General features: G+C 41.3%; 1 protein-coding gene across 3 annotated transcripts in view; it reads right to left on the bottom strand.

Annotated features, from left to right (window-relative positions):
* The window catches only part of LOC136781118 (TOX high mobility group box family member 3-like), a 145,008-nt gene extending 134,239 nt beyond the window's left edge, over window positions 1–10,769 (bottom strand). For 2 of the 3 annotated variants that reach the window (XR_010823872.1, XM_066739849.1), the window contains exons 1-2: window positions 10,222–10,769; window positions 10,044–10,138 (exon numbers count right to left, since the gene is read on the bottom strand). Coding sequence is in view for 2 of the 3 variants with exons in the window: in XM_066739849.1 (XP_066595946.1) it covers window positions 10,044–10,138; window positions 10,222–10,264 (138 nt within the window). In the remaining variant the exon portion in view is untranslated. The remainder of the gene's footprint in view (window positions 1–10,043; window positions 10,139–10,221) is intronic. The other variant, XM_066739850.1, reaches the window with a different exon arrangement.
* Window positions 10,770–11,199: the final 430 nt, after the last annotated feature.

Here is an 11,199-nt window from a genome sequence, read left to right on the forward strand (position 1 = left end):
GAAAGGAGACGAGGACGAAAGGGTTTTTTGAATGTGGAAAAAAGGGCCATGGAGCGAGCAGTTGGTCGCCAGCTGGGAAGCAGGGCCTTATACCGGCTGCCGGCCCAACCCAGAAATGGGCCAGAGTGGGGGTAATGGGCCGTAAAACTTTCGAGACTCTAAAAACACCTTTTCTTCTCGCGCACCTTGCATCATCCTACAGAGAAAAACACGTTTTCGAAATTTTCACAGTAGAATCGAAGTAACGATAGAATTTAATAAAACTTGGACATAGAGTTAAAGAATTTTTGTTTGAGTTACTTTGCACATAAATCAAGGTCAGGTGGATCTGTATGGTTACGTGACTATAGAGAGGAGGGGAGGGATCGTCGGGATCCCTGGAGTCACGGGCACAGTAGCCACAGAGCTACAGCTGCGAGGCACGCTGGATTCGCCAAGTGGTCATCGACCGATCAACAAGTGGCTCATGATTTTGTCAGCGGCCACCCGTCGTGGTTTCACGCTAAACCCACCTCGAAAGCCTCGTACTACCATCGGTTATCCAACTTTTCCAAATTCCCTCTGATCACTCTCGCTATCAATTATCGATCGACTCCACCAGATATTTCGTTATAAAGCAAATGGTACAGTCGCCAGGTACTTCATTTGCAATTTTCTTGTTAAATAATCATCGTGGTAATTACAGGAAAATAATAGTTATTGATATATTGTTGTATTAGAACATGTAAGAATAACGAAGGAATTCGGTCTAACATTTTTTCTATTAACCATCCATCGACTTGATGAGACACTTTGTTAAAAGACAAATGGTACAGTCTGTTGCTTCATTTGTAATTCTCTTGTTTAATAATTATTGTGATAATTACAGGAAAAGAATAGTTATCGGTGTATTGTTATATTGGATTATGAGAATAACGAAGGAAATCAGTCGAACATTTTTGCTATTAACCATCCATCGACTTGATGAGATACTTCGTTAAAAGACAAATGGTACAGCCTGTTCATTTGCAATTTTCTTGTTAAATAATCATCGTGATAATTATAGGGGAAGAATATTTATTGGTATATTGTTGCATTAGAATATGAGAATAACGAAGAAAATTAGTCTAATTTTGAGAGAAGAGGGGAAAATGATTTTCCCTCTTTTATATTCGAGTTTCCTTTCCTGCCCTCCCACAATCAAGAGTTAATCATGACACTTGTTGCTCGATGATTCCCCAGCTACCACATAGAGTCATAGACCATCGGAATTGGATTTCATGAAATATTTTCAAGCGGTGCGACGCGCGTGCCACTAGATTTCGTGCAGTAACAAACGCGATAGGGGAGATTCGCGCTTTTACGCGTGAAATAATAATGATACCGGCAATTGGCCCGAACGCGGATAAATCCAAAAGACACGCAATCGGGTTAAAGCTCCAATTTAGTGGAAAACTGTAAACGTTGAATTTAAGGAAAATCAGCGAATTGTGCAAATGGTATATTTATTTAAACACGTCGAATTAATTTGCCTATTAAATAGCTGGTGTAATGAGAATGAAAGAAAAGCAGCTTACTAATAATGTTTGCAAGTTTTTCAACTATTAAATGGAACTTTATACGTCGATAAATATTTTTATTTCAATGATCAGACAATGCATTTTTCATTATCGTATTGTATTTAAAAAAATTAAGCATTTGTTAATTGAGAAAAGTTCAAATTCTAGTGAAATTATTTGACTATAATAGTGAAGTGCATTGTGTGTGATCAAAGTAAAAGAATGTTATTTAAGAACTCGTATCTAAGCCGAAAAACTTGTAAACAAAGTCAGTAGGCGGCGCGCGTGTGTTGTGTCTGTGCAGTATTTGGGTGCTCGCAGCGGCCAAGGGCAACAGCCTCAAGGACTCTCATAGCCTCCAAGTCTCAATGTTTTCATTTTAAAGTAGAACGATCTCCAATATTAAATCAATAGAATATAAGCGAATAATATTGTTTCTCTTTGTTTACAGTGGGCGACCTTACTCCGAGGTGTTAGTGCGCGTGTACCGATCATCCGCGTCGTAGTACAGCGATATTTGAAATCTTCCGCGTCGCGAAGTGAAATTTAAAATATCCGCATCGTATAGTGCGCGATATTTTAAATACCGCAGCGCGTAGTACCACCTTCAAGTAATTTTTTCGCGAGTGCATTTCGTCGAATCTCATCACTGCCATCCCCATCGTCGTCTTCACCATCGTACCCTGGAGAAAGATCATCGTTGGAATTTCGCCGAATGAGTGAGTTCCACGGGTAAAACCGTGGAAATCTTTTTACTAACCAAAGGATGACAGAAAATCCCTATCGATATAGGTTCCAATCTCTCCTCCTTCGGTTGAAACCATTTCTTGTTTCTTTTTCTTGCATGTTTTTCAGCTTCTACAATGCGAGTACATTTATTTTGCGTGTGTTTTTCTTTCAGGTTTAATTTTCGAAATAAGTATAGGCCCTTTATATAGCTTTGCGTATTGAATAAGCGTCATAGCTTTCGGTATTAGGCAGGATTTTTTTTTCAGGTTCTTTATTAGGAATCGCTAAAGTGGATGAGGACGAAAAGCTTCTAAAAATGTGATAATCGAAAATCACATATGCCTATTGTCAGGCATCGCATTTTTAGAAACTTTTCGTCCACATTCGCTTTATCTGGCAGTCCCAGTATGTAATATACAATATACGCAGTTAAAACAATTGAGGCCATGAATATGAAATTCTGATTATCTTTATAATTGTAAACAATATCAATTTTTTACATAAGACTTTTCCAAGTGTAAATTAAAAGAGGCTTCGGAAAGGTCAAATAAAAAATTTTAACATCTCTTAAAATAACAACAAAGATAAGCAGAATTTCACATTCATAGAGGGTCATTTGAAGTGACACGCCCTGTAGATGTGTACATATATGCAGTATAAAAACGAATCTTTGTTGTTTACAATGGGGGGAATTGCACGCGGGTACACAATCTCTACGCAACTGATAATTAGAGTCACCGTTAAAGAACTCATCGAACTCGAAGAGACACAGGAGAAAAGTGCATTCTCACTGGAATGCTAACGAACCAAATAGTAGTATCGCTAATTGAGAAAATTTTCAAAACAATTAAACGAGCGTGTATAACTTGGCTTGGACCGTACAACAATTTTCCTTAGAATTATAGCGTACGATTGGAATCCTCCAGGAAGCTTGACGCTTCTGTAATCTTAACCACCCCCCTCCCCCCTCCCATCTCCCCTTTCAATCCTATACTATCCTATCAAAGCGATTAATAATCCTTCATAGATTTCACCGCAATTTCCTCGTCGTCGATTGGATCTTCCCTGTCCCGATATAATTAATAACAAGGCGATAATTAATAAGGATGATTATGTACTTTCGTATAGAAGCAAAACGTTACACGCTTATCCTTCGTAAGGTGGAATTAATTACGTTGCCGTTATCGCCTCTCCAACTGTGACAAGGACGAGATGCACTCATGCAATTCCAACAGCAAAGGAATTCCTTACGTAACTGTCTCTCTCTCTCTCTTCTTCTTCTTCTTTCTCTTTAATAAATATACTTAAATTCATTAATATATAGGACGAGTTTACATTGGAAGTCAATTGACAATGATCTAAACTAAGTTATTACGATAGAAATTTTTATCTTTGTTAGTTGAAGAGGCACCTCTCCTCATCGCGAAGAATCGATTGTAAGAAAAATTGCAGCTCGGGTCAATGAAGGGCTTTTACGAGGATCTAAATAATTTTCGGCGTTTCTGGCGTGGTTTAAGCGTGCACGTGTGCAGCGTAGCCTTACATAAAGATATCAGGCGTCACGTATAAATCAGTCGGTGCAATAATCGCAAATAAACCGCGGACCGAGTATATTTCATATCGGCCGCCTTGTAAATTAGACGCGCTTGGCAACGGCAACGGCACGTCTGTGAAAAATCATTCCAAAGTACGAGGAGGGAACCCTCCCCCAGCCACCCTCCTCTCTTCCCCCACCCTTCTCTCTACCTACATATATATTGTCTATCCCCACCACGCACCGTAACCCTCCGCGAAGGGTCGTCGACCTGTCGACGCCCGGCCGAACGGAAAACGAACAGAAAACCAACTGAAATCGTCCATTCCCACATAAATCATCCCGATAACCATTGAAAATTATCCTGCTTTCCTCTTATCAACACGAGCCTTGATAACGAGACACCTAACGCTATTCTAACAATTCATCCTATTTCCTGTCAGTGTCTGTACTGTATCTTCATTTTCCATTAGTCGAATTTTCGATAGGCTCTTCCAAAGGGCAAATAAAGGTCTGAAAAAACACCTGGTGCTACCTTATTGGTTAAAAAATTACTGGGAGGCTTTGAACTTTAGAACTCTTCACAACTATGTCACGAAATCTAAAGATTTGTGTTTTATAAAAAGGATTTTTTTTTTAAGAGAAACGTTAAAAATTATTTTTTGTTTTCTTATAAAAGCTAGTCTTGATAGCGAGACACCTAGCTCTATTCTAGAAATTCATCCCATTTCCTTCCCTTGTCTGTATACTACATCTTCATTTTCTATTAGTCGAATTTTCTATGGGCTTTTCCAGAGGGCGAATAGAGGCCTGGCCAACGCCAGGAGGTAATTGCTTTAAAAGGAAAGTTTTTTTTTTTCACGAGAACAATTGGAGGGTCGTCGAAGGGCTTGGAGTGGGTCTCAACGGCCGAGTAACCTGTTCGTATCTCGAGTATATTGCTATATACTCATTAAAATCCAATATCCGGACTTTTTAACGAATACGCAGATAGTCCAGAAAATTACCCAAAAAATACGACTGTGATATCGTACGATGTCCCAGGAACATTCTCGACATGTCCACCTAATGAATGAATATCCTCGAGTCGTTCTAAAGATATTCCAAAGATATTTGTGCATTAGGGGAAATAAACTTGTACATAATATATAAATATAAGATATATCACAGGTACAATATCCAATGTCTTATGATTAACAAATATTGTCGTTTCATTCAGTGAAAACACATGATCGAGAGATATGTTCTACATATATTCCTGACTGCGTCCGATTGCTATAATTGCGAGATGGCAGAATCAAAGTGAATTCCTTGTCTGAACGGCTGCTATGAAGTTGATTGAAAAGCTCGCGGCTAACAATTACGCACAGCCAACCGGAAATTGTTGTTCCGTGCGAGAACGTCTTGAGATTACACGAGGCGTCGTCTCTCATATATATATATATATATATATATATATATATATGCTATATGCACATCTCTCGCTTAACTTCCTGTCAAAGTGCTCCTTTCACTCGTGCTAACTCGTCAAGTTCTCTGCTGGCTGTTTCTTCTTTTTGCTTTCACATTTTTCGTGTCACGCGACGTTCCTACGTTCGCCTTTTAACTCTGGCCTCACCTGACACCTTCTCGCGCGATACTCGTTTAACCCTGAGACCCTCGAGCAAGCGGAAACAATCATCGAATCAAACAGGATTTAAATAAATCCAGAACTTATCTCGTTCGATGAGAGAGCCTATGTTGCTTTTACGGTATTTGTTTTTCTGTGTACACACACCACTGATGAGGAGGGTCTCCGGGCAGACACACGAGTGGTGCGCGAGGGGGTAAAAGTAAATTAGCATCGTTAGTGAATATAACTAGTGCCAATTAGCGTTGCCAATATACGCTCTCCAGACTAATTTATGATTAATTTATTCTCCGCTCCTAGTTTGTCCATAACGCATAACCAAATCATCTTTTCCAACGTTCGTGTCCTCGAATTCATCGATGAAGCTGTGTTACGGATATTCGGTCGGTATATCGAGTACCAAAAATATAAGAAGCAGAAGGAACGGTCTCTAAATTCAAAGGATAAAATAGCGAATAAAAAAAAAATTATCCAGCTGACGAACGAGAGCGATTATAATTGGATTCTTTCAGCATCCCCATCAACTGGAATTCCAACTTTTTTTTTCCTCTTTTTCTTCTGTAGCCTCAACGTCGTTTCTCGTTTTTATCAAGTCCACCGGACAATAGATTAATAAGCGATACGTGGAAAGCTGCTTCATTAGCGAGCCAGGGCACTGGCTTTATTTATGTATAATTAACGGCGAGGCCTGAATTAAAGCGGAGCGCGAAAAATGAACGGAACGAATGAAGGAAGGAAAGCCAAATGTTAAATATTGGAGAGAGATATTATATATATATATATATATATATAGGCAGTCTGCATTTGCAGCATGAAAGAAATTTATTTGTAAGGGCTCCGGGTCCGTGATGCATCGTGCTATTGTGCGGCGTCCCCGCGGATAAGCATGCTGATGCAGCCTTGAATCCGCGTTTGACCTTTGACCGCATACCAAAGAACGTCGCAACCAATCCTGTAACAGGCAGGATTCTCGCTCTATACACGGATTCCCACTGGTTTACGCGTGTAACGATGAGAGTTTAACTCGACGGATCGCGAGAAATTTTCATGGATGATTTTCGCCTACGATCCAACAGACGAGAACCGATTAAATCGGATGACTTAATTTCAGTGCTCGCTCGGTATCAGCGACGCTAATGAACCGGGAAAATGGCGTGCGACCGTTACTTCGTTAACGCGTTCCCTGCGTTTATACTCGATAAATGAAATTTTCATCGAAACTATATATAGGAAAAGTGGACCTGTGTATGCTAACAATAGTAGCTTGTTTGCGTGTGGATGTGTATATTGTACACTGAATCTGTGAAAGGAAATTAATTGTCAATGAATCGGACGAAACTAGATTAGTAATTACGGTTGTATAGTATTTACTAGCTATATTAATTTAAACATATATACAAGCAACGAATAATTATAGTAAAAAGAGATATATATATATGCATAGACTCTATTAGAAAGAAAAAATCCTTCCGAAATTCTACAAGAATTTCAGCCAATCGAAACGATGGTCCAGCTAGCTCAAAGGCAGTTTTCAGTTACCAAGGAGCTTCCTAGAGAGAATACTTTGGCAATCTCCATAAAGTTTCATTTCTGGTTCCATTATTTCGTGCTCCGGCGAGGCGAAAAAAAGTATCGGGACGAATTTATCGCAGCCATATTTCTATCTGGCGAAACTTTAATGCGACAAAGTTTTAGAAACTTGGCGCCATACGTCAAGCCCAGCTCTACTTCTGATAATTCACTCGGCCAACTTGCCTTGCCCCCTATCGCGCTCGCGACTATTTCACATTTGCCAGAACTGTACCCAGCGTGTCGTGTAACGTATATACGCAAGGTACAATTAAATTTGCATTTCTCCAGAAATCCCTCGAAGAATGAGATTTCCGTTGAGAAATGAGCGGAGAATTGGAGAAAAGTTGAAATAAAGGAACCGGCAATTTGATCCAAGTTGTCCGGTTAGCTCGGCCTGAAATTGTTTCTTTTGCGTGATGCAGAGGGGCGAGGAGGGGGGGGGGGGGGAGGTTTGTGTAGAGAAAGACCTCGTTCCGGAAATCCACTTTGGAAAGCACTCCGAGCGAGCCTTTGAGAAAGCAGAATTTTTCCCTGGGTAATATCGCCCGTAGGTACCTAATGCATTTCTACAGGTTTATATGTATACTCTCAGACTGCAACTTGTGCCTCCATCCCCGCGTTCGCCAACCCTCGCGTTTATTTCCACTCCCCCTTTTTATACCGTACCCTCCCCCCCCCCCCCTCCCCTCCTCTCTTCCTGCTCTGAAACAAAATGAAAGCCGAGCCTCCCGCCTGCTCATAAAAGGATGAATAAACGTACATTGAAAGGACATAAAAACTGCTCACGTGTATGTGTGCGTATGGTCGTGCGGAGCACACATGTGCACACACATGTACACGTACTATACAAGAATTTCCTAAATCGACTCTGCTTCAAATTATTTATATCGCATTGATATGCAGACTTTTCAACGACACTATCAATGTGTATATATATTCTGGCTTAAAATTTAAATTCTTCCCAGACAACTTTGTATATACGAGCCTGGACGAAAATCAACGTTTGCTCCTCTGGAAAACGAAGGAAAATTGTAGGAAAAGCTGTAACGAGTGTAGTGGCAAGGGGGAGGGGAGGGGGTGACGATTGCGTCAAGCTTGCAAAAGATTTCTACGAGTGTCGAACAATGAACTAACGACGCGTGGGAAACGCACGCCTCTGGCTGAATAAGACGGGGACAAGTAAATTGTGAAAGGTCGACTGGTAATTTACAAGCTGCAAATTCCTCGTGAAAGATGCACACTTGTATTACTATATATATATACGTGTGTGTGTTTTGTGTACGGTAATATTAAACGAATGGAATTTGGAAAAATTAATCATCGATCCCCCTCCCCCCCCCCCCCTTTCAATACTTACACTCGAAGATCTGTTTTACGAAACACGCGTTCCTCCCTTCGGAATTTATCGAAAGATTGAAATCGATCGGAAGTACTGTATACATAAGCATAGCCGAAGCAGCATAGTAATATGGAGAGGCTCGTACTACCGTTATTCTTTCGATAGGAATAACGATCCCATGCGATATTATAAAACAGGAAAGCATGCTGGATAAAGAGGATGATTTATCCATGGTATAACGGGCCTGAGCACCTCTTTTGCGCCGTTATTACGAAAAGTCCTGCGCAGCTCTACTTATTTATGAAAATATCCATGATGGAATGGCTGCAGGACGAAGGAGAGCGTCGAACGAATGCGCATAACTTACGAAACGATCCAGATGGAATCGAGCTGATACGCAGATCCCAGCCTGATTATTCGGAAACTCCGAAAAAGGAAATTCCGCGAGATGCTCTTTGTTAAAAAAAGCCATTTTGCAGATGAAGAGAGAGAGAGAGAGAGAGAGAGGAGGGTTGGACAATAATTCTTCAGGAATATAACGCGAAAGGAAGAAAAGGACAAATTCTACGAGATATTGTTTATTAAAAACGAAACTTTACAGAGAGAAAGAGAGAGAGAGAGAGAGAGAGAGAGAGAGAGAGAATAATAATTCTTCAGGAATATAACGCGAAACGAAGGAGAGGACAAATTCTGTGAGATGCTCTTTGTTAACAATACCACTTTGCAAGGAGAGAGAGAGAGAGAGAGAGAGAGAGAAGTATAACGATTCTTTAGGAATATAACGCGAAATGAAGAAGAGGACAGGCGCTGTCCCATTAATTAATATCGAGCGCTCTCGCAGGCCAAGCTAACAAGCCGAGGCATATTCATATTCTCCCTAATCAGTTTTTATGCGACATATTTCCATTTCGTTAAAACCCCTCGCGACAATTTAATCAGGAATTATTGCAAAGGTAAAAGTTGCGGCTGTATAATTTAGTCTGGGTTTAATTGCCGCGTTATGTGTGTAGATGTGGCATATTGTATAACTATATATATTTATATATATGTATGTGTGTGTGTACGTAGACCATAGTAACGCAATTTCATAATGCGGAATTAAATGTAATATCGCAAGTTTGCTTACTCCGCGCGATACGCGAGGGAAAATTTCAATTAACCCTCGCGCTATTTATTTTTCAAGAACGAAGCGTCTCGGCGATATTTCACCGATCACGTTTGCTTTTTCAATGGAAATCAGTCTATCGCTGAAACTCGTTTCTACTCTCAATTCCAACTTTCCACTTTTTATTTCTTTCATTATTTCGCCCCTTTTTCATTTTTTCCCTCGCTCTCGCCATATATGTACGCGTTTCGTGGCATACCCGTCCCTTACCTAGTTTATCGATAACGATGAAAACTTATAATGGACGAGTCTTGCAAAACTTTCTTCCCGCGCGACTGCTTGTAATTACTTTCGTGAAATATGCGAAACTTCTTCTCCTCCCTTCTTTCTTTCCTCCTTATTCCTCGGACGAATAAAATATACAGACTTCTCGCCGGGATGTATGTACCGGTAATGTCCTCAGTCTCTACTCTTCCTTTTCATTTAACATTCTTGCTATTATTCTCCTTATCCAACCAACTCTCGCGCCTCGCACAGTTTTCACTCGACGATGATCACTCGTCGCTGTTCCCTTGGCGAATTAAAGGTAAACTGACCTTGTACGAGTACTGGTCGAACATCCTGCAGTCGAGATCTCCGCTGAGAATGGAATAACCGGCCTCCATGCTGTCCCTCCGCTTCTTCTCGCCGCCTGCAATGAGCTTTCTTCAGAAAAAGAACAACCGACTACCGTACACACGAGCACCAAATCACAATCTCAACTTTGGTAGCTACCGAACAAACTGATCGCGATTGCACCGACTATACCGTCGCTCATCTCGCTAGCTTCCGGAGATCCTCCTGGAGAACGCTGCAACTTTTCAACCCTGCCTCCCTCGTGGTACCCGAGGTCACCACCTGTATATAGGACTGTCCAAACAAATGAGAAACTCTCTCTCTCTCTCTCTGGAATCACCGAACGATTTCAAAAACCCGCCGAGAGGGGTGGGAGGGGGGATTTCATTGGCTGGCGTGTCGGAGGAAAATAACAGCGATATGGCGTCTCGTTAGGACCACGAGCACACGATCCCGGCGATCTCTCCTCGACACGCGATAAATTAAATTAGCCAAGACGATTCTCAAACGCGCAATTAACCAGCCAGACCCCCGGCTTCTATCGGCTCTATCGAATCGCGAAGGAACGCCTCGTAACGAGAACCTGATAAACTCTGTTGAGCGGATTCGAGAAACCCACGACTGTTCTCGCGTATCAACAATCGCCTTGGGAATAAGCAAACACCGAGGACTATGACGTGCAAGAGGAGGAATAGGGAGGAAAGAAGAATTTTAAAGGGTGGGAGGGGGGGGGGGGGGGGGAGCAACAACACGTGGACAGATCTCCACGTCACTGTATATAGCGAACTTGACAGAATTTTTTCCATGCACGATTGGACATATTATCAGAGACGCTTTAAACGAATCGCGAGAAACGTAACAACGGCACGAAATTTGTAACTTTTAAAGGGCGGGGAGAGCAACAAACACACGTGGACAGATCTCGACGTCACTGTATATATAACGAGACACGCACGAACTCGAGAGAATTTTTTGCACAATCGGACGGATTATCAGAGGCTTTTTAAAGGAATCGCGAGGGACGAAGATTCGACGACACGAAATTTGCACGAAAATAAATCTGTCTCTCTTTATCTCCCTTTCTATCTCTCTCTATCTCTCTCTCTTCCTCCGTAACGCGCGTTCGCAGGGTGAATT

The sequence above is a fragment of the Prorops nasuta genome, unplaced genomic scaffold (genome assembly GCF_024137725.1).
Source record: "Prorops nasuta isolate Cenicafe-Biocafe unplaced genomic scaffold, Cenicafe_Pnas_1.2 PNAS00021, whole genome shotgun sequence".
Lineage (NCBI taxonomy): Eukaryota > Metazoa > Arthropoda > Insecta > Hymenoptera > Bethylidae > Prorops > Prorops nasuta.